Genomic DNA, 19,542 nt, shown 5'->3' with positions numbered 1-19,542 from the left:
CAGTTTTTACCGCGCCCAGTCCCAAGTAGAAGGCTTTGGCCGATCACATTGAACCACTGCCTAGAAAGTGAGACTAATATAATTTACTACTGCAGAAACATATCAGCTCATTGCTTTCTTTAAGAAAATACAAATATAAGTTTTTGAATCATTGTAATGGCCAGATCAGATTTAGAAGGTGCTGGAGCTGAGTCATGTGCTTTGAGTTACAAAGGAGGGGGACCATTAATCCCTGGCCTGTAGGGTCTCCGACTACAGTGATGTGTCGGTCTAGTATAAACATTGGGATTGGACCCGGATTAATTCTGCTTTGTGATCTGGCCTCCTTTTAATGGGAGTTGCAGCTGCAGATGTTTCCATATTCCAGATGCTACAGTTAAGTTGTAATTGCCTGTGCAGCCTCAGAATGAAATAGTGTCTGTATTTTTATGACTTTACGATGTAGAACACTGCGGTCATAGTAAGTTTTTAGAAATGGGGCGCGGAGGGGGTGGGGGGGGGGGGGGCTGTTCCCACAATGAGCAAAAATAATTTTCTAAATTTGTTTAAGAAAATATGCCTCTGAACCTTCTAGCGCTAAACTTAATATAAATAATAGAAATGTATTTGGAGAAGTATCATACATTTGTGGAAAAGCTGCTTCGTTTTCTTTCCTCATTTTTACACTGTTACTAAAGAACAACAGCAGCGCAGACAGACCTGGAGGCGAGGGGAGGAGAGGGGGGTTTATTTTCAGATCCGCAGTGTGTCCCGAGTGTGAATCTTTCATGCTACTGTACTTCCAACACCTCTGTCTCAACACCTCTGCGTTTTGTCTTTCATCGGTGGGGGCAGGTGGTGAGCCGCGTTACCTCGGGCAAAACCATATCTGCTTTGGTCCAAGATAGAATAAAATATATATATATATTTTTTTTAAAAAAGCTCCTGACATGGGGCAGGTGCAAATGCTGAAAAACAGTTACTTTTTTGGCAGTGGAGGTTTAGGCGGTGTGTGACTCAAGAGAAGATGAGGGGATTTCACAGACAGCTAAGCTAGTTTGTTGATCCCTGCAATGATGGATGCTCATGGCAACAAACAGGTTCACCCCCACGCATAGCCCTCACACACACACACACACACACACACACGGGCACATGCACATACAGAATGTAATGCGTCTCCATCACGAATGCAGCCTCCCTCCCAGGTTTCCACAGAAGGGCCTTTTTTTTTTAAAAGGGCTCTTAACAGAATGCGGCGCACATCGAGACTTCTCAGGCAAGTAGAGCTCGGTGAATAATTCAAGACAAACTGACAACATGTTGCCACGTCTGAGAGAGAGTTGCCTCACATGCGAGGCTTCACTGGTGTGTGTTTGTGAGGCGGCCCGCGCTGATCTGTACGTTGGACATCTCTTGCTTTTAATTTCTCATCAATGAGTCATTTGTGGGTCTCCTTGGGTTTTCCCTCTATTTTCTGAAATAAATGACGAGGCGATTGCCTTGTCTGAAGGAAATGAATGTCCTGATGGGGGATAGAAGGGTGATTAATCAAAAAAAAGAAAAGCAACACTTGAAGCCTGAATGCTTTTACAGTGTATTTTAAATGGAATTGTGCTGCTGCTGTCCTCCTAGGAATTACTTTTTTTTTTTTTTTCATTTATTTCATTGCAATCTGCTGCTTAAATTGTGGTGGTTGACCTCAAAACATCGTATGCCCTCACGTAACACCCTTTACGTCGCCTCGTTACTTAACCGTTCCTCCATTCGATAAGTCTCTGCCCACTGAGCTCCACTTCTCTGAAGTAATCTCCCGCCGCACATTCGGGAGGCCGGTTGATACTTTTGAAATCCAGGCTGGAAACAAGTTAGTTTTTCTGTTCACTGAGATCTCTCTCGCAGTCGCCGGCTGAGAATCCGAATTTTACAGACGTAGATCACACAGTATCTGTTTTTAAAAATGAACTAACCCTTTTGTCATATTAATATTGTTACCTGTCTTTGTGTGTGTACTTTTACATGTGTTTTATTTTGCTCCTGACTTGTTAAGTGTACACTGGGCGCTGTGAATAAACAGGAGTAGAAGATCGTATGACAACTTTAATATACACTCTCTGTGCTTTTGGAAAAATGAAAAAATTAAAGTGCTCATCTTTTTTACTCAAGCTTCTCACACGTGTCCTCCTCTGTCTTTCAGCCTGTCCGTCGGGCTTTTTCAAGCCGACCCAGAAAGAGGAGCCCTGCATGCAGTGTCCCATCAACAGCCGCACCACCAGCGAAGGCGCCATGAACTGCGTCTGCCGCAGCGGATTCTACCGCACCGACTCGGATCCTCTCCAGATGCCGTGCACGAGTACGTACCAGCACTCAGGTCCTAACGTGTGAACTTTAACTTGCACTAAAAAAAAAAAAACACACACACAAAGTACACAGACATGAATACGCACCCACAAAAGTCTTTTGATTTCAAATATGAACTTTTTGGCACATGCACATTTGACACCCGCAAATCAGATGAGGCCCCCGGTAGTAGTCTGTGTAACTCCAAACAGAGAAATCCTGTCAGAGCTGTCCCTCACACCGACGCGACGCTGACATGCCCTCAGTGTGGCTGTCCACAGATCTGACCCGACACACAAGGCTCGGCTGCCCCTCCTCAACATCACACAGTCCCGTGCTCCGAGCCGGACCAGAGGTTACTGGGCCAGGGCGCGGTGTTTTGTAAAGGGGCCGGCACGGAGAAAGAGCCCAGGCGAGACCCCTCTCTTGTCATGCCAATGAAGCTGTTTGAATTTGAATTTGAATTTGAGACTGACACCGAGGTTCAGAGAGACACAGAGAGACGGAAAGGATAGACCAAAGCGAGTGAGGGAAGGAGGGAGGGGTGAAGCATGAGGGAAAGGAATGAAGGAGAGGCAATTTGAGAGGGATGGAGAGGGGATGTGTGTATGTGAGGAAGACAAGAGAATCAGTGCATAGACTGTGGTCTTACTAAAACAAAACAGGGGTGAGTGAGGAAAAAAAGAAGAAGAAAAAAAAGCTCCTTTCAACGTCCGGGTAGTGTTTTTCCCCTCACTCTCCCTCTCTGCCTGTTGAAAGGGAGAGAGGAGGGAAGAGATTTGATGGTCTCCAACAAAGGAGATTTGCATAAGCCTGGCTCTGGGAGTCGAGCAGCTGTTGTGAATGAGAAAGCAGCAGCGTCACGTCACTCGTATTAAGCGCAGCAGGGCCCAGGCCTGATTAAAGCAAGGGAATGGGCCCATCGGAGCCCGCCAGCTAATGGAGAGGAGGGGGTTAGGAGTCCTCCTCTCGAGGAAGGAGATGCCAAGGAGGAGTTATGTTTCCATGTATGAGAGACACCAAGAAGGGCACTCCAGCGGGCTTCCTTCCAGAGCCGGAGATCTGTTAATTGCCGCCAATTAAGAGGAGGTTAAATAAGAAGTGATCGATTCAGATTTAGGATGTTGTGGGCGGAGGGGAGCTGTTTATCCCATTAGTCGAGGAGGATACGACTTCCACAATTAGGCGCACATGGCTGTAAAAGATAAACACTTCTCATTGTTTGTTTGTTTGGCCTGTCACTCAACATGCAGCACCATGTGGAAAGTTTCCACCCTGCGATGCCTCTAGCTGCTCAGAAAGTCTCGGCGGGAGAACCTCTCTCTCTCTCTCTGTCGCTCTCTCTCTCCGCCGCAGTAACTCGACACAACGCTCCATGAGAAAACTATCGAGAATAGACGTTAAGAAAACACTCGTCAAAAAGTGGACAGCGGCGCGGAGAATGAGAGAGTCCGAATGGGCATCCAGAGGGAAGGTCGGAGCGCTGGCAGCATCAATGAGAAGCCAGAGCCTTTTAGTGAGCGCGTGGATGTTCTCGTCACCTGTGTAATTTGAGGAGAGTTGGCAATTATGTATGCAACATAGCATCTGAACAATGCTAGAGAATGTAGTGCATGCTTCCTTTACTGTGTGCATTGTAGGTAAGCTTTCCAAATAAGACCAAAAACACTGTTTTTTGTCCTCTGAACACATTTTAAAACAGCCTTAATCTACATTTCTAACTTTACAAGTGACCCCTTTCACATAGTCACAGTCATGTGGTCCATTGTAGCGACGAACCCACAAGGGATGCATCATCAAACTCGGCAGTGGAGCGTTTGACACAACACATTGAGCGGGGAGCTCACTTCCCCGACTGCCCAAAGTATCTGCGCAGCGTTTTAAATCACTCTAGCGTTTAACTACAGAGCGTCTCTCGTGTTTTTTTTTTTCCAGCCGTCCCCTCGGCTCCCCAGACCGTCATCTCCAGCGTGAACGAAACCTCCGTGATGCTGGAGTGGACGCCTCCCCGGGACTCGGGCGGCCGCGAGGACGTCGTCTTCAACATCATCTGCAAGAGCTGCGGCGGCGGCCGGGGAGGCTGCACCCGCTGCGGCGACAACGTGCAGTTTCTGCCCCGTCAGCTGGGGCTGACAGAACCCCGGGTCTACATCAGCGACCTGTTGGCCCACACGCAGTACACGTTTGAGGTGCAGGCTGTCAACGGGGTGTCAGATCAGAGCCCCTACTCCCCTCAGTACGCCTCAGTCAACATCACCACTAACCAGGCTGGTAAGTGGGCCCATCTGTCTTTTTCTGCACTTTATATTCCCCATGTGGTCTCCTCTCCTCTCCTCTTCTCTTTTGCGTTTTTTATTTTCACCCCCCCCGTATCTATTCCTGTGTTGCTCCTCTGCCGCTCACGCCCCGCGCAGTGCCTCTTCATCACACTCGTTCCTCTCCGAGCACATAATGCACAGCGCATAGACCTCCACTAAGTTCGGTTCGCCGCTCTCCCGTATGGTGATGTATGCAGATTGAGGGGGCTCTAAACTGGGAGGGAGAGTGCCGTTGATGATGTGACAGACAGAATGTGATGGCCTGCTGGTCTTAACAGCGTGACCTCATCACCATGTTTTTCAGACTTTTTTTCGAGAACAGGCCCGGCGCTGCCTCTCCTCCACTTCAGCCGCTGTGATTACAGCTCCACTCTCATCCACCTACTTGATTGTACAATTGTGCTGCAGTACATCAAAAATAATTAAAAACATAGTGTGCGCATATCCCTAATACACTATGCATATGCTATGTGGGAGCTAGCTTGTAAAATAAACACTACTTCAAAGAAGCCAGTACTCAGTAATGAATAGCAGGTTCCCTCGGTGACCGGGGTAACTTTTCTTTTATCTGCGAGATCTTTCAAGAAATATAACTCAAAATCTCCTTCGATGATTCTTCTGGAGCTTTGCATTCCTTCCACTGCCTGGTTGCGGTCGAAGTCGGCCGCATCTCTAATTATTTCACAGAGGCAGCAGCATTGATTTGCTCTTTAATTGTCTCTATGAAACGCATCATTTGGCGTGCCAAGCTTTTCTCCCCCAAGCGCTGATGAGCGGGGGGCGGAGGGGTGGGGGCTTCATCTCTGCACTGGCTTTGCATCCCATTAGCAACGTACGTAAGTGCCTGTCATCTCACATCATCCATTCCCCTCCACTGAGGGGCCGTCGTCTAGGACTGAGCTACCTAAAAGAACTGTTACTGTGGTTTTATTGCAACGGACATATTGGGTTTTGTTTAACTACACTCTCACTCTCTCATTACTTTCCTCTGGAGTTCCCAGATGTCCAGAGGCCTGCGTACGAGCAGTCAAATGGAAAAGGGTACACAAGTGGGATGACAACATTTAAGAGGAGGTTTCCACACTTAAAATGACCTATTGTTGCAAGCTTCAATGTTTACGGACATCTACGTGTGTGTAAAAGCGCCGTAAAGCACTCATTTACAATGCTGGAACTCCACGCCGCGCTAGAATGGGGGCCTTTTATTCAGGCGGCGACCCTTTTTTTTTATTGTCTGTTTTGATTTGAGTCACTGGTGTGGTGGGTTAATGAGGGCCTGTGAGTGCAGTTAAGCATTGTAATGAGGCCCCTGCCCCGCTCTTTCTCGCTGGGCCACAATAAGTCTGCCACCCCAACCCTTGGCTTCTCCAGCTTCCCCCCCATGCCGTGGGGTCCTGGCGGAAATTGGGGGGCTCTGCGCCCTCTCCACTGAAGTGCCCGTCACTTTGGATTAGGCCGCAAGGGCTCCCGTCAGAGGGAGCTGTGAAAAGAACTCAACTCTTGCCTGCGCCCACTCCGCCCTCCCGCCTTCCCCCCATCACCCCGCGAAACCAGGCTCACCCTTGGGACACGGGGTTGCAGTTTTGCGGGGCTGCGCTACAGGCTTGGGGTCACGGGGACCAGGAGCCCATAATTGCATCTGGTTCGTGAGGCTTGGAGGTTACATAAACATCATGTCACCTCTAATTACCTCAGGCAGTTCTGCGCCTCCCTCTTACACCGAGAGGGAGTTAGATGAATAAAAAATACAAAAAAAATACAAAAGTATTTGAAATATTATATGGCGTGTTAATCAATCTCTCAAGTAGGCTTCGGCCAGAAGCTGAAGTGTCCATGAAAGCAACGAATAAAGTAAGTCCCCCACATCTTGTGTCATCCGTCTTCAGCTATGACTTGTTGGTGTGAAGGGGGGGGGGGGGGGGGGGGGGGTGGAGAGAGAGACGTGTGCAGAACGTCTCACTCGCCGCCGTACCCAATCAAGCACCCACCGCCCTCCATTACCCGCGGGGCTTATCCTCCCACTCCGTAGGTGGTTGGCGACAGTTCCTCCGCGATAAAAGGACGTGATTGCCCTGGAAAGTGCGGCGCTTGATTACACACTGTAATGCCACACAAAGGCAGATGCCGGGCTGAACGGCGCTCAAGCCCGTTTTATAAGCATATGACTAATTCCCCAAAACTTGCATTGTGTTGAATATGTGCAGAAGCCTTGAAATGCCCCTCCAAGCCTTTTTTTTTTTTTTATAATAATGAGTCACAAGGCTTTGAGCTGTTTATAAAATGTTTCTCTTAGCTTGACATTTAATGAGCAGAGGGAGCAAATCTGGTGCATTCTGTCAGGGACTGAGGGTGAAAATCATAGGGGCTTGTGTGTGTGTGTGTGTGTGTGTGTGTGTGTGTGTGTGTGTGTGTGTGTGTGTGTGTGTGTGTGTGTGTGTGTGTGTGTGAGCGCAAGTTTGAACTAAGACCGGTGTGACAAATAGTCGGCGTATGGTCACACTGGGGGGACATTTACATATATTATTGCAGCGATGCATTACAAACATAAAAATAAATAAATAATGTTCTTGAGCTCAGTGGCTTCATGGTCATCATTTGGGAATGATCCTATTTAAAGTATTAAAACAACATTGCAACGGGGAATTTAAGGGACAAAGTCACCACATTACTTTGCTGCCTTCGAAACTACCGGCAAGGTGACTCACTGTCTAGTGAGGCTCTCGTCTCGCAGGAGGAAGGTCACGTGGTCGAGTCTGTTCACTGACACAGCGTGGAGTACCCTCTCTGTGCTTGAAGAAGAACCTGAAGTACCGACATCATCTGAGAGCACACATTTGCCCTTTCTAACCACTTTACCATTTCAACACCATTCCTGCAACGTCCTCCTTCGTTTCCCACGTCCTCCCCCTCCCCCTCCTCTGATCTTAGTTGGCCCACAGTACATCCATTATTAATGTATGAAGGAAAAAACCACGTTCCCGCCCAGAGGATTAATCAAACGCCTCTGACAGATGAGCGGCAGGATGTGATTTTGTCCTAATAGACTCTCATTAATAGCCATTTTGTCTTCGCACAGTCGGAGACGCATTGGCTGGATGAAGAGGCCACAAACACACACAAGAGTGCACACGTTGTGTGTGAGGTCCTTCTCAAGGTCTTAGTAATGACTAAGTAGTTCCAAAGCAGGGATTTACTAAATTGCACCATTACAATTTTTGATTTATTTTGCGAGTGAAATAAATATTTGCTAGGAAACGATCACGTCACGATATCAGACGGCCAAAAGAATTCACGCCCACGATATTATAAACGAATAATAATGCTATCAGCCTCGATATATTGAATTACTCTGTGTTACTTTTGCAAAATGTATTCAAAATTGTCGAGCTTTGACGTCGCCGTTCTCGACTTCCTTAAACGGCATTCGTAAAGTTTACTGACTGACTATTGCATTTCATCTCTTCACTCTAAACGGGCCAACAATTTGCAAGCTAGCATTTGTTTTTGTCGGTTCAGTAACATGTTTTACAGTTACACCTGACTTATACGGTCAGTAAGAGCTAATCTCTTTATAAAAAAAAAAATCTAAAAACCTTTGTCAGTGTATATGAAGGCAGTAGTCTATATTTTAGTTATTGTACGGATTGCCAAATAACTAATTCATGTTTAAATAAAAAATACACACACACAAAATAACCAACTCATAACGGGACTGCTAGTTATGTGCGAGCTTACACTGGAGCTGCTGTATCATCATGTGCACAGAGGTGAAATTCAAACTGTCAGTATTCTGTGATATAATTCAGAATTGCACAATAGATGAATTAGATCTCCATATACTCCGTGCGCACGCCATATTGCATTCTATAGTGGTTGGCTGTATGAGGTTCCAGAGGACGTATTTGTTTAGGCGTTTCATTAACTCAAGGTGAGCCACGCCGTCTGCTGCTAATGCTATCGAGAAGCAGAGGAGCCGAATTGGTTTCTTATCAGGTGAACTGGCTGATTGTGGAAGTGAAGCACATTACTCAGAGGACGCGCGCTGTAGTCGGATATGCAGCCTCTTCATGCGGTTGGGGGGAGGAGGGGGGGATTTACGACTTAATTACTGTCCAAATTGCCCGGCACCGGAGTAACCAGGCTACCGGGGCCTCCGCCGCTCCACTGGGCCGTGGTGTGAAAAGCCGTGGTGCAGAGCCAGGTGGGACTGCCAGAATGTGTCAATCCACCAGCCAGCCAAATGTGGCTACTACACTGTTGACTGTAGGCCAGTGGCACCAGTTGAAATGCGTGCAGAGTATATGCAGTGTAGTGGCAATGAACATATAGGCCCATAGAAAGAGCTACTCCCAATGCTAGAGCCTCAGTGACGCATTCGATTGGTAAACACAACACATAACTACCTGACGCCACTGAATGATGCTTGATTATCGGCCTCGATCTCATGCAAGGCCATTTTAATCTATTTGACTCAAAAAAAAGCAATGTGCTTTATTAAAAAAACTGTACAGTTTCCTAAAAACACAGCTATTTAAGTAAAAGGAAATCCATTTAATACAAGTACATTCTCTCATTACCTGAAGTCATTGGCGTGGAAAAGATTAAGTTTACCTACATACATTAACACTTCTAAAATGAAGTAGCACGAACAAACTCCGGCTCGCGATATCATCGGCAGAAATTCTGCTCCGAGTGCACGAGTCAGACATGAGAACCACTAGCATGCATGGCGGTGACAGAAGGCGTCACGGAGGACACATATGGCGGGTGCCCGTGTAGGTCAGCCAGGCAGACAGACAGGAGGCCCCAGCATGCACCTGGAGCCACGCCGCTGACAGAGCCCTGAGACGAGCCGTCGATTCGAAGCAACCTGTTTACAAAAAGAAAAAGACACACCCAGACGAGAGAGAGAGAGATGAGCTTATAGCGATAAAGAGTGCGGTGAGCAGCCTGCGGGGTCTCATCAGATGACTTTTATATATATATATATATATATTATATAAATAACCTATGCATGCAATATGAATTTAATTATGACTCCCCCTATGAGCGGATTAGCACATGGATGGTCAAAATGAGTTAACTAATTGATCGTGTTCATAAAGCATTCAGTAGACATGTGGATATTTTTGCTGTACACATCCTATGGATCTCTTCAGGCCTGCTCAGGGAATAGAGGATGCACATCGCCTGCATACAAATCAGGTTAAAAGGCCATGATCTTTCAGCCCAGTGGGCTATGAAAGGGAACATAATGCGAACACACAATTCATTATTGTTGAGTGCATTAGCTGCGGATTTAAAATGCCTGAATTAATTGACTGTGCTTTAATGCAGTCATTTATTTACTCTTTACATCCGGGAGGATGATGATTTAAAAAGAAAGAAAAAAGAGATAATAAATAAAAGTTGATGAAGCAAAAAGGGGTCTCGACCCACTCATCACTGTGGTGTTAAATTTATAGATTCGTGTATGAACTTCATGGAGTTAACTTCGGCAATTAGGAAAATGGATCCGTGATGAACACAATGGCGCTCCTCTCTCTTCTGTCTCGTTTGGCCTCGCTCTCGTTTTCTTTCTCTCCCGTTCTCTTTGCCAAACACACTCCTGAAGTTCAAGTTCCTGTGGTGACACTCGGATCAAGTATTCCTTTTAAGGCGGATGCAAAACAGGGACGTCATTGTCTGGAGTTTCTGGTTTGAACACGGCAAGCTGCTGCTCCCACCAACGCTCCCGCTCGAATGTCACTAAAGCCTTCTCATTTTTTAATGCAGCCTCGATTCACTCACGTAGATCACGCTGATCATGCGATCTGCATCCACCACCATCATCCCCTCCAAGATTTCATGTGTAAATTGGGGTCAGGAACTTTATAAGCGGAGATGATCTTTTATAATCCCTCCCATTGTGTGCCAGTCGTTGCTGCAACCTCACTGTGTGTGTGCGTGTGCGTGTGTGTGGGTGCGTGTGTGTGGATAAGCATGACTTCTACGTTAAGCCAGAAGTCATCTCTGTGCATTAAAATTGAACTGGAGCAGATGTGCTTCATGCAACTTTCACGTCTTGATGTTGTTTGGAAGAAGATGAAAAAAAAAAAGTGTTCCCCCGGAGCTGCTCTGCAGCAGCAACAGTAGGAGGTGGTGGGAGTCCTAGATATGACATTACTAAATATAATACTCAGACTGTGTAATGAGGTGATTGTTTTGGAGCAACTGACGGCAACTGTTCCGATTTAGAAGATTTGAGATGCACTTTTACAGATGTATCGAATCCAGGAAACTCCAACTATGAATTGTGCACGTTCACGTGGTAGCACGCATTCTTGGTTATTTCGGCACGTTAACGTGGGCTGAATCATGTCAGTCCACATAACACAATTTGGAAACGGCTATTCAGCTCTGTTCTGCTCTCGTCAGCGTTCTACTTCCTCTTCCAACACAAAGTTATTCAAACTTCACATTTCTTTTGCGTGCCACCGACCGAATCAGAAAAAAAAAAAGAGAGAGCTGGAGCCCGCGCTTCCCTTTTCCAACAATATAAAAATATTGACATGCAATCCGTGGTTTGAGGAGTTTTCTTTTCCTGGCCGATGCCAGTTAGTAGAAGTTGTTTAAATGCAGAAAAACAGCGTGCATATTAAACAGAATCCAGTTCCCCCAGAGCCGTGAGTCAGAATCCTCCTTCCACATCAGCTCAAGAATTCTGTCTGTTCAGCCCAAATCGCCCCGAGAGACTAAAAGACCACAGCAGATCTGTGAGCCTTTTGTAAAATACTTTTTTTTACAATCTATCTTTCACAAGGGGCCTTTTGACAATGTTCTAACTTTGTATTGTATTAAAATAAGCTTTTTTCAAGAGCCGTAATTCGGTCCATGTTGGACATTCACAAAAAATATCTATCTGGTTTGGTTTATTGAAAACGTTCCAATTCTTAAAATGGAACCGGATGGACATGCGTTTGGAATCGAGCTGTCGACGCTGTGCAGGTCCTCGCTCGGCGTTTTGACCTTCCTTCAGTCAGATGAACGTCGCTCAAAGCACAGACGAGCCATGTGTTTTTGAATGGGAGTCCCTTCAGTAAAGAACTATGTGTACTATTCAATTATGCAAAGAAAATTTAAAAAGCTCAAAGGGGCTCAAATACTGAGCGTTGTATTCAGCACAGAACCTCTCATGAACAATATATGTTTTCCCCGCTTGTATGACGGCTCAGTTTCTGCTAAATAATTCTCTCTGCCGCGTTGCCTCCATACATACTGATCTCGGTTGGTTTAGATTTAAGCCCTAACCTCTGCAAGCATCTGAAAACTCTTCAAGCCCCCAAAGTGCCTATTTTATAATTAGCTTATGGTGTGTATACGAGTGCATTATAGCCCCCAATCTTTTCCAGTGCATATGGTTTAAAACTTGACGAACTGAAATCTCACTTTTTGTAGCTTTACTGCACTGGAAAATCTTTATAGATGTAAAAACCCACAATCCCTTGCAGCTGGGGAAACACGGCAGGCTGCCAGCATGCTAAAAGTACATGCAAATATGGGCCTCTCCCTTTAAGACGGCTCGATGTGCCGCTCATAAATGGTCGGCAGTCGGGGAGAGCGGAGCAGCGGCAGCCTCTTTGGGAGGCGGCCCGGTGGAGAACCAGCTGGTTTTGGGCCCTTTGGGAGAGACTGCGCTGCGGGGAAACCGATTTTTACAATGAAAAGGAAAAGGGATTTACGAGCCCGGACCTGTTCTCGCTACCTCCCCCACCAGCTTCCCCCAAATCATAGCATTGCTCTCTGCAGCAGAACGTCTAATCATCAGAACCACATGGTTGTAGACACATTAGGATGTTAGAAAGAGACAGATAAAAGGCCTGAAACATATACTTTCTCAGAAGCATGCGATTCATGCGACAGCAAATGTTCGAGGTTATTCCTTTTTTGCATTTTGTAAAGACTGAAACAGAGCAAAAGGTATCACATCGTGAGGTGGTGTCGTCTCTTGCAGAGAATAAAAAGGCACTATTTCGATTTACCGTAATTCCCCCACCCCTAGCCCTCCGAGCATGGCTGGAAGGAACAGTAGGTGTTGGTGTCTTCGGCTCCTGGAGCACCTGAACTACCCCCCCTCCACTCCGGGATAAGACCTGTCCAAAGAGGGCGGTTTGAACACGGGCACCGATGACTGAGCTCCCCTCTGCAGCCATCCAGCCACAATGGTCTCACTCCAGTGGCCCCGCTTAATGAATATGCCCATCATGCTCATAGCAGTACTTAGTAATGAGGCTTAACAGTAGAACTGCAGCCAAACAAGGGAACGGTCAAAGAGAAAGTGGAAGAAAAAAAAAAGCCCACCAAAAGAGTGGAGCGTAATAAAAGATAAGAGGCATAAATTAATGGGACGGATGAAAGCCTTCGCTCCTGTTAAGCAGAAGCACGGCCCATTAAATCGGCTTGGATTTAAATGAGCGGAAATATCCCCGTAAACTCCATCTTTAATTGATTAGGGAAGTCACTAGGTGTTCAAACACAACACTAAGACATCTATTAGAGATGTTGAGCAAAACAGAGCCCTTTGTGTTCTGTGTTGTTGGGCCAAGGCCAGAGCGCCATGCTAGAATAGACTCCAAAGCCGCCTTTCATATCAGATCCCAGGCTGGGTAATGATGTGGGGTCTGAAACCTAATTCTTTGACAACAGCTGGGGCCTCCCATCCTCTCACAATCAAGCCATGCGATACACAACCTTGAAGGTTTCAGATGGACACCCCCCTCCTGGGGCCCCAGCATATTAGAAGTCTTTATTGTCTTTGCAGACTTGGATATATTAGCGAAAAATAAATTAAACACAATCAATTTTGCCGATGTTAAAACAACGGTTGAGCGCCGTGTTTCAGGGGGCGAACGGGGGGAAAATGAAACACCTTGTATGTAACATTAATAATCATCAGTGATGCATCTCCAGATTTGACATGAGAAATTATGTCTGCGGCTCCTCTGTCGGCTCTCTCTCTCTCTCTCCTGGTGGTATATGGGAAACTCCTGTTACAGACATGTTCATCAGGGCCATTTATCTTTCCAATTCAGCCATCTAATTTAATTACGTAAACTTACAATCCCTGTCTTTGTCATCATAACCGCTCCATTGGTTCTAAGGACATGAATGGAGCATTCATTGGGAAAACCTATAAATATAGCATCCCGGAGAAAGTGGAGCTCACCCACTTTGAAGAAATTTATCCGACTTGACATGGTTAATGATTAGTTGGTCTCCGGCATATAAATGACGAGGAAACTTTCGTACGTCTTTGCTTTTAATTTCTAATTGTCTTTAATGGGGTGCAATCCCCTTGGTTTAGAAATAATTATTGTAACAACATAGAAAATGTCTTGAAACAACTAGAACACGCATTTGGCGGCATAACTCGGGGAATGATGTTGACACAATGAAAACCAAGTATTTACTCAAGCCTGTAAATTATGGATTAAGTTGGGGGGGGGGGGGGGGGGGTTCTAGCTACACAGAGTTTTGGAATACAATGGAGACTTGTAGATTACATAAATTAGATGTACGAAAATGGTTTTCATATGTGGATCATGGCTGCAGCGAAACGTTGACTCGGCGTACCGCTGCATTCCTCGACCAATTGGTGGAATGTCAGCTTAGTTTAAAATGCATGTACCCAATTGACTAGAAATACTCAACGCAGCTGGATTGCGATTTTTTATTATTTTTTTCAACACTGCGTGTTTTTACTCCGCATTAACTTCACACACACACACACGCAAAAAAAAGCATGTTTTTTTATTTAATCCCGGTTAGTTTTTCCGTTACACCAAACCTTATCGGTTTTCCCGGGCTCAGACGTGGCGACTGCCACCCCGCTGTCTGGAAGTTGTTCTCTCCGAGCAGAAGAAAACCACAGTGTTCTCCTCCAACAGCTTTTCATGTTGGCATGCGTCCATCCTCTGTACATGAATACATGAGCTGCCTTTGTTTCCCCGGCTCTGTATCGGGTTACTAGGCAAGGCTGCGCCGTGTGTTTAATGGAAATGCTATGCAGGAACAGGCCATGTGGCAGTCTTGAATATATGTACATCCGTAATGGGATACTCGTGAGCTCCTCTTAGAGTAGCTGTTTGCCTTATTAGGCTGTCGTCCTGCGACTGCAAACAAACTAGTGTGTACAGTGAGATGGAGGAGATTCCTGACTGGATACTGTATACATTACTGTACCTCCGGCTCCAGGAAAGCGTCATGATGTATGCTGGCTGCAGAGTCGCAGGCCATCATGGCATAAGTGCTCCGCAGAGATGAAATATGGATCGTCTATTTATTATCTGCTGGCAGCAGCGCATGAGGACATGCTCAGTCTCTTGACCATCACGGTTTATATGAGACATCATGATTTGTGGCCCGAGGTGGACGCTTCTGTTCGGGTCAGAGGGCCTGCAAGGCAGCGCTGATTAGCTGATGAGAATGAGGGACTTTTTTTTAAATGTATCATTGGCTCTGACTAAGTGGTCACTTACACGCTATATCCCCCCCCCCCCCCCACCCCGCTTCAGGACAGATAGTTGCAAGAGCATTTCACTTCCGTGAACAGCGTCCATATTACATACAGAAGATTTTAAAAAACCCACACACATGCAGCCTCAGAATCTTTCATTATAGAGGCGTGGCGGTTGTAATTTCCCAGTGAGTGGATTTTCCGTAGAGAACGCGTGCCGGTGGAGAGACTTCGGTCTTTATTGCCGGGACTCAGGGGAGCCACTGTGCTGCCGGCTGAGGGCAGCACGGGCCTGTAGGGGATGAGTGTGGTGCTCGGTGTTCATAAATCCTGGCCAGCACCCCTCCTTCTCTCCACAGCCCACCCTACCCTTTCCCACACACACACACACACATAAGCAGCTCAGACATAGAGGCCTGCAGGCCTTGCCAGGCTCCCCAGACAGAGCTTTTTATCTTCAGCTTCTCTTAGCTTTACACTGACCCACGGCACCCTGAACTAATCTTAATGGCTGTTGGAGGACGTGAGGTGATCACGCTCCCCTGACCTTATGGTTGTGCTGAGAATAATGTACAAAGTTTTAAGACCCGAGGCTACCCAAGACTGCAGTGGGCCACCCATGACGTAACGAGTCTGAACAACTGTGTTCACTTGAATATGTGTGAATAAACTCAAGCAATGGGGGCAAATTATTCTATTTGTTTGTCCTGACATTTTTTCCCAGACACCGTCACTTGTATGACTAATATAAAGTAACGCTAAAGGAAAAGCTACTTTTTTATTTATGATGTTTACAAGATGTATATAGTGTTGTACAGTAAACTTATTCCAACTGTCCACCATGACCACTCCCCATTATACCAGAAAGGAATGTGTTGGCTTTTGTTAAAAGGATAGACCAATAGTGCTAATTTCACAAAGAAATGTGTACTTCACATCGCAGCTCACAGTTTTCCATTTGTCTTTGGTTTGATGTTCCGTCTTTAAGAGAGATATTGTTTCTGTTGCATTAAAAATCAACTTGCAGAGACTTAAAACTTGATTTCATGAGGGAATCCATTCCAGTCTCGTGGCTTGTCCTTGTGGGAAGTTGCATCATCATTGAGTGGTACTGCATATGCTGATTAAAGCGGATGGTGTAATGATCAGCATTTGCTTGCTGATGATTAACATTTAAAGTTTGCAGCGTCCCAAACTTCAAATGTTAATCATCAGCTGTTGGAAAACAACTATTTACTGTAAGTTCAGTTTAAAAGGTCTCACAGCAGGTCACAGCATTGTTAACTTGATTTGCAAAGTCAATGTCAATGTCACCTTGGGAAATGCATAATGCTGTTGTGTTGGCCTATCCATATAGAGCCAGTTCAAAGTTCAACATGTTGATGTGTATATCTTCTGAAAGGCAAAGGAAACCAGCAATGTGCCTGGAAAGAAAATAATGTAAAAATGTGAAATTGGGAGAAAAAAATGCTGGCAGGGATTTAAAGCGTGTGGTTTTGTAGCACAGAAAAACCCTCTGCTCTGGTCCTTTAAGCTGTCATCTACATGCATAAACAACTCAGTCAGTCAAATTAGAAAGTGGAAGGCAAAAACACTGCACGAAAATGATGCGTTGCATTCTGCGACTTGTGATTTGCGCTGTTTGTTTGTTTAGTTTACGCGGCCCACAAAATGGGCTTCCTGCATGTAATGCACGGTGGTCTGGTGATTTCAAAATGATTTATTTGGAGAAGGTGGTCTGTTATCAGCTGTTTGACAAGAGTAAATTAATCACATGGAAATCACAGTTGACACGGGGAAGTCCCGGGAGGCTGCTCGTGCGGTTTAGCCAGTGTTGCAACTTGCCAACCTGCAGCGCATGAGAGACACTCTCTAAAGCGGAGGCTGCAGTATATTACATAGATTTTATGGCGTTGCGTCGAACACCTTTGCAGAACCCGGTGTTTGTCTCCGAGATTAAAGATGCTATAAAAACTCTCCGTGCGTGACTTGTGGAGCCCGCCGCCATTGATCTGCCTCATCCTTTTAACAAACTGTCTTTGTCTCCTCGCAGCCCCGTCCACCGTGTCCATAATGCACCAGATCAGCCGCACCGTGGACAGCATCACGCTCTCCTGGTCGCAGCCGGACCAGCCCAATGGAGTCATCCTGGACTATGAGCTGCAGTATTATGAGAAGGTACCAATGACGCAGCAACACACTCCTCCTCCGAGCCCCCGCTGAACACAAGTCCTGTTTCCTAAATGCATGATGCGGTCGTGATCTAATAAAATACCCCCCCAAAAAAACCTCTTTTGTTTAGTTGAACATTTAAATTGAGAGTATCCCCTCACACTCGTTTGCATAACAGCACATACTAGGAGGCATGCAGTCAGAGCTTCTGAACATTGCTTAGAACTTCTGCTCGTCTCTTTCAATTATAATCACGGTCAGTCACTGGAAAAGGAAACCGCTCTCAGCCCTGCAGTCGGGCCACAGGGGATTGATGCGCAGAGACTTGCGGTTGAAACAATGGTGCGCCGGCTGCTGTAAAAATAGTATCGAAAAGGGCAAGCACCCGCCGAATCAGCATACTTTCTCACAAGAACACTCGCAGTCACAAATACGCGTCGGCTCGATGCTCAGTGAACGCCAAAAAACAGGGGAACACAATCGCGCACTCGGAGCGTTTGTCTGGCGTTGGTCTGCACGCTGAGCCGTTCCACTTCTGAGTCTGATTCCCTTTTTCTGACGCCGCTGGAGAGAGCTGTCAAAACAATTGTCCCGGCCCCTGCTGCGGCTCAGAAGTGCGGCGGGTTGAAGGGAGCAGCAACAAAAAAAGAGAGTCTCACTCTCCGCTGCTCTCAGACCTGTCAGGAGTGCGGCAGTGAAATGTAGCTCTGATCATCAGAAGGCGCGGCTCAGAAACGCCGGACCTGACCTGAAACTGCCACCAAATCTACCTTCTTAAACTCATCACACATGATGTGTGTGTGTGTGTGTGTGTGTGTGTGTGTGTGTGTGGTGGCAATTCATTCAGATTTGTTCTATTGTGGCTACTGTCTTAAAATATACAATGTCAAGATGAACATCGCTGCTTTTTCTGGGTACCATTTCAGCCCTCAATATTTTAGTTACAATGTAAAATATGTAACAAGAGCAACAAGGCGTTTAAAGTATTATTTACCTATAAATGGGGATAATGATCGATAGAATGACATATAAAATGACTAAATACAAAAATGAAGTGCTGCGTCGGCGGATACTGTTGTATCATCCGCTCCTCCCGAGTCCCAGATCTCAACCTACTATGTAATTTATTCTCGTGGCATTTCATAATTGTTAGTCTTTGCAATTGGACTGTAATTACTAATGTGCACAAATTCAACAAATCGTTTTGGTTTCCCCCCCCCCTCTTTCTCCAAGGACCAATCTGAATATAACGGGACCGCCATCAGGAGCCAGACCAACACGGTGGTCATCCGCGGCCTCAGGCCAGGAAGCATCTACGTGTTCCAGGTCCGGGCCCGCACCGTAGCCGGCTTTGGACGCTACAGTGGCAAACTGTACTTCCAGACCATGACTGAGGGTGAGAATTCCTCTAATGTTCCCCGAAGCACGCAGGGCTGTAAACGCCTCTCGTGCCCGGGGCCATCGACACACCACGCAGTGTAGCGTGGATGCAGACAGCTGCGGGGAATGAAAGGGAATCTTGTTGTGGAGTAAACAGTTAAAGCACTCCAAAGCCAGACGAGTGGGAAACATCCCCACCCCCCCCTGCATTACACTCGTAATTACTTCTTTATTCATATTTCAGCATTCAGGAATTCTTTCCCTTATGTGGTACACAAGTGTCATTGTATATATCATATTTTTCCTTGCCAAAGATGGCTTTTTGCTATTTGCTTTTGAAGTTGAGGTGGAGTCTTATCTTTGTGTCGTGTACTGGTAGAAGGACATGTTCAGGAAACATCAGTCATGTAGGTTAACGTTAGAGCCCCGGTCTGGGTTTTTCCCATCTGAACATCTCATTTCCTTCAGCCTGCAGCGCCCAGGGCCATCATTAGCCCGAACCTTTATACCAACATCGCTGATGCTGCCTCATGCACAGATCCCGGCACTAAAGATATATCAAAACCGACTCACAGCTGTACATATTGAGTGAACCCAGGATGCATATCAGCCTCAGTGTTTTTTAAAGAAAAGTAGACCAGTCCAAATGGATTTTCACCTGGATTTGTATGTTCCCATGCAGCCAAAAAGTTGTTTCCTGCTGAAAGAAGACACTGATTACCACGGTTTCAAGTAAACAATGTACCGTTGTGATGAGTGCAGCTCTGAAAATGCTGAATAAAAAAGCAGAAAGCAAAGATGAGGCCCTTAGAAAATGAATAAAACAGGTTAAAACAAACCAAACTTTTCTTTTTGGGA

The 19,542-nt window shown here is 46.0% G+C and overlaps 1 protein-coding gene across 2 annotated transcripts in view; it reads left to right on the top strand.

The window, feature by feature from the left end:
* The window catches only part of ephb2b (eph receptor B2b), a gene marked incomplete at both ends in the record, with an annotated part of 113,825 nt that overhangs the window by 81,125 nt on the left and 13,158 nt on the right, over positions 1 to 19,542 (top strand). For both annotated transcript variants that reach the window (XM_079218086.1, XM_079218085.1), the window contains 4 exons: positions 2,177 to 2,332; positions 4,255 to 4,590; positions 17,186 to 17,310; positions 18,538 to 18,700. In XM_079218086.1, the coding sequence (XP_079074212.1) occupies positions 2,177 to 2,332; positions 4,255 to 4,590; positions 17,186 to 17,310; positions 18,538 to 18,700 (780 nt within the window). The remainder of the gene's footprint in view (positions 1 to 2,176; positions 2,333 to 4,254; positions 4,591 to 17,185; positions 17,311 to 18,537; positions 18,701 to 19,542) is intronic.

The sequence above is a fragment of the Taurulus bubalis genome, assembly GCF_910589615.1.
Source record: "Taurulus bubalis genome assembly, chromosome: 5".
Classification (NCBI taxonomy): domain Eukaryota; kingdom Metazoa; phylum Chordata; class Actinopteri; order Perciformes; family Cottidae; genus Taurulus; species Taurulus bubalis.
Note: the sequence above shows the minus strand (reverse complement) of the source record. Positions and strands in the feature narration are given on the sequence as shown.